Source organism: Orycteropus afer, unplaced genomic scaffold (assembly GCF_000298275.1).
Source record: "Orycteropus afer afer isolate SDZICR_OR568_19922 unplaced genomic scaffold, OryAfe1.0 scaffold01647, whole genome shotgun sequence".
Classification (NCBI taxonomy): Eukaryota; Metazoa; Chordata; class Mammalia; order Tubulidentata; family Orycteropodidae; genus Orycteropus; species Orycteropus afer.
Window position 1 is genome coordinate 40952 of NW_006923234.1, and position 1850 is coordinate 42801.

Genomic DNA, 1850 nt, shown 5'->3' on the forward strand with positions numbered 1-1850 from the left:
CACTATCAAGAAATTACTCAATACTTTCCCCCAGCCACTGTTGTTTAAAAAGTTTAAAATTTATAAGGCTTTCATGAATTTTTTTTAATAATAAAAATACACTGGTCGACAAATGCTCTTTATAGTGGATAAGAAAGCAAACCAATTGGGAAAAATTACAAAATATTAATTCATTAAAATATTTTAAACAATTTTATGGAAAATTTGACAAAAATAAAATTAAAAGGCAAAGAGTAAACTAAAATGTTAGTGGGATATCTGTAAAAAAGAATAATGCCTTAATAATAAAGTATCTCTAAAACAGAAAATAGTATTAAGGATCCAATAAAATAATGGTCAGAGGACATAGATAGGCAATTGTATAGAAACCTCAATCAGATACATTTTCATGTAGCAAATAAGAATAAGTAAAGATAAAAAGCATAACAAACTTGCCAAGAAAGGGAGAGGTGTAGAAAGTTGTTGTTGTTGTTGTTAAGTGCCGTCAAGTCGTTTCCGACTCATAGCGACCCCATGCACAGCAGAACGAAACACTGCCTGATCCCGCGCCAGCCCCACAATCCCTGCTATACTTGATCCCATCATTGCAGCCACCGTGTCAATCCATCTCGTTGAAGGCCTCCCCCTCTTTCGTCGACCCTCCACCCTACCAAGCATGACATCCTTCTCCAGGGAATGGTCCCTTCTTACAACATGACCAAAATAGGTGAGACGAAGTCTGGCCATTCTTGCTTCCAAGGAGCATTCTGGCTGCACTTCCTCCAGGACAGATCTGTTAGTTCTTTTAGCAGTCCACGATACTTTCAGCATTCAGTGTAGAATGAGTATGCTCATATATCAAATTAGTGAGATGAGTTTTGGTGTAATGAACAGAAATTTTTTGAAGTGTATACTTATAATGATACATCTTAAATAAGTAATTGTGTAAACATGAAATTTTAGCTAAAATATGATTATTATACAATAGGGAAAATTGGAAACATCGATATAACAAAATATCAAAAATATTCTTTGAAAGCTGTCATAAAAATTCTCTACTGGCATGAAAAATATGATGATTTTTGAGGGGTGGGTGATGAAATATTTACTGTATGTATACTGACATACACACACACACACACACACAGATATAATTAAATTAATGAAATTTAATTTATTTTAATTAGAATGGGATCTCTGGTGGCATAGTGGTTAAAGCATTCAGCTCTTCCTAACCAAAAGGTGAGCTGTTTGAAACCACCAGCTGCTTTGCAGGAGACAAATGAGGCAGTCTGTTTCCATAAAGATTTATAGCCTTAGAGATGCTATGGGGCAACTCTACTCTGTCCCATAGTGTCCTCCATGGCAATAGGTATTTTTTTTTTTTTTCTTTTTTTGGTTTTATTAGGACACATAGGGATAATAAGTATATATATATATATATATATATAATCCCTGTGTATACTAATTAGAGATGATTTTTAATTTTATAATATTAGTTATTGATTTTTGTTTTGTTTTTGTTTCAGTTTATTAAAGCTTTTTATTGTGATTTCAGTGAAAGTTCAAAGAGAAAATTGGTTTTCACTGAACATTTATTTGACACATTGCTTGTAATCACCCATTGTAACAGCACTCATCCCACTTCCTCTCTCTCATTACCATTTCCCTTTGTCCTTCTTTCCTATTCTTATTTGATATTTCTAAATTGAAAAAAGAAAATTATCAATTCAAAAGAGATTTACTGTTTTGTTTATATTTTTTTCTGATGAAAAGATATTGCAGATGTGTGCCCTTGAGTTGACCCTTATAAGGTGACCCTTATAAGATGTGGAGCTCTGGTGGCATAGTGCCTAAGGCATTTGACTACT

The 1850-nt window shown here is 33.4% G+C and overlaps 1 protein-coding gene across 1 annotated transcript in view; it reads left to right on the top strand.

The window, feature by feature from the left end:
• LOC122152093 (olfactory receptor 4K15-like) overlaps positions 1-1065 on the top strand; it is a 33518-nt gene extending 32453 nt beyond the window's left edge. The window contains exon 2 of the mRNA XM_042783489.1: positions 943-1065. Within this exon, the coding sequence (XP_042639423.1) occupies positions 943-1065 (123 nt within the window). The remainder of the gene's footprint in view (positions 1-942) is intronic.
• Positions 1066-1850: the final 785 nt, after the last annotated feature.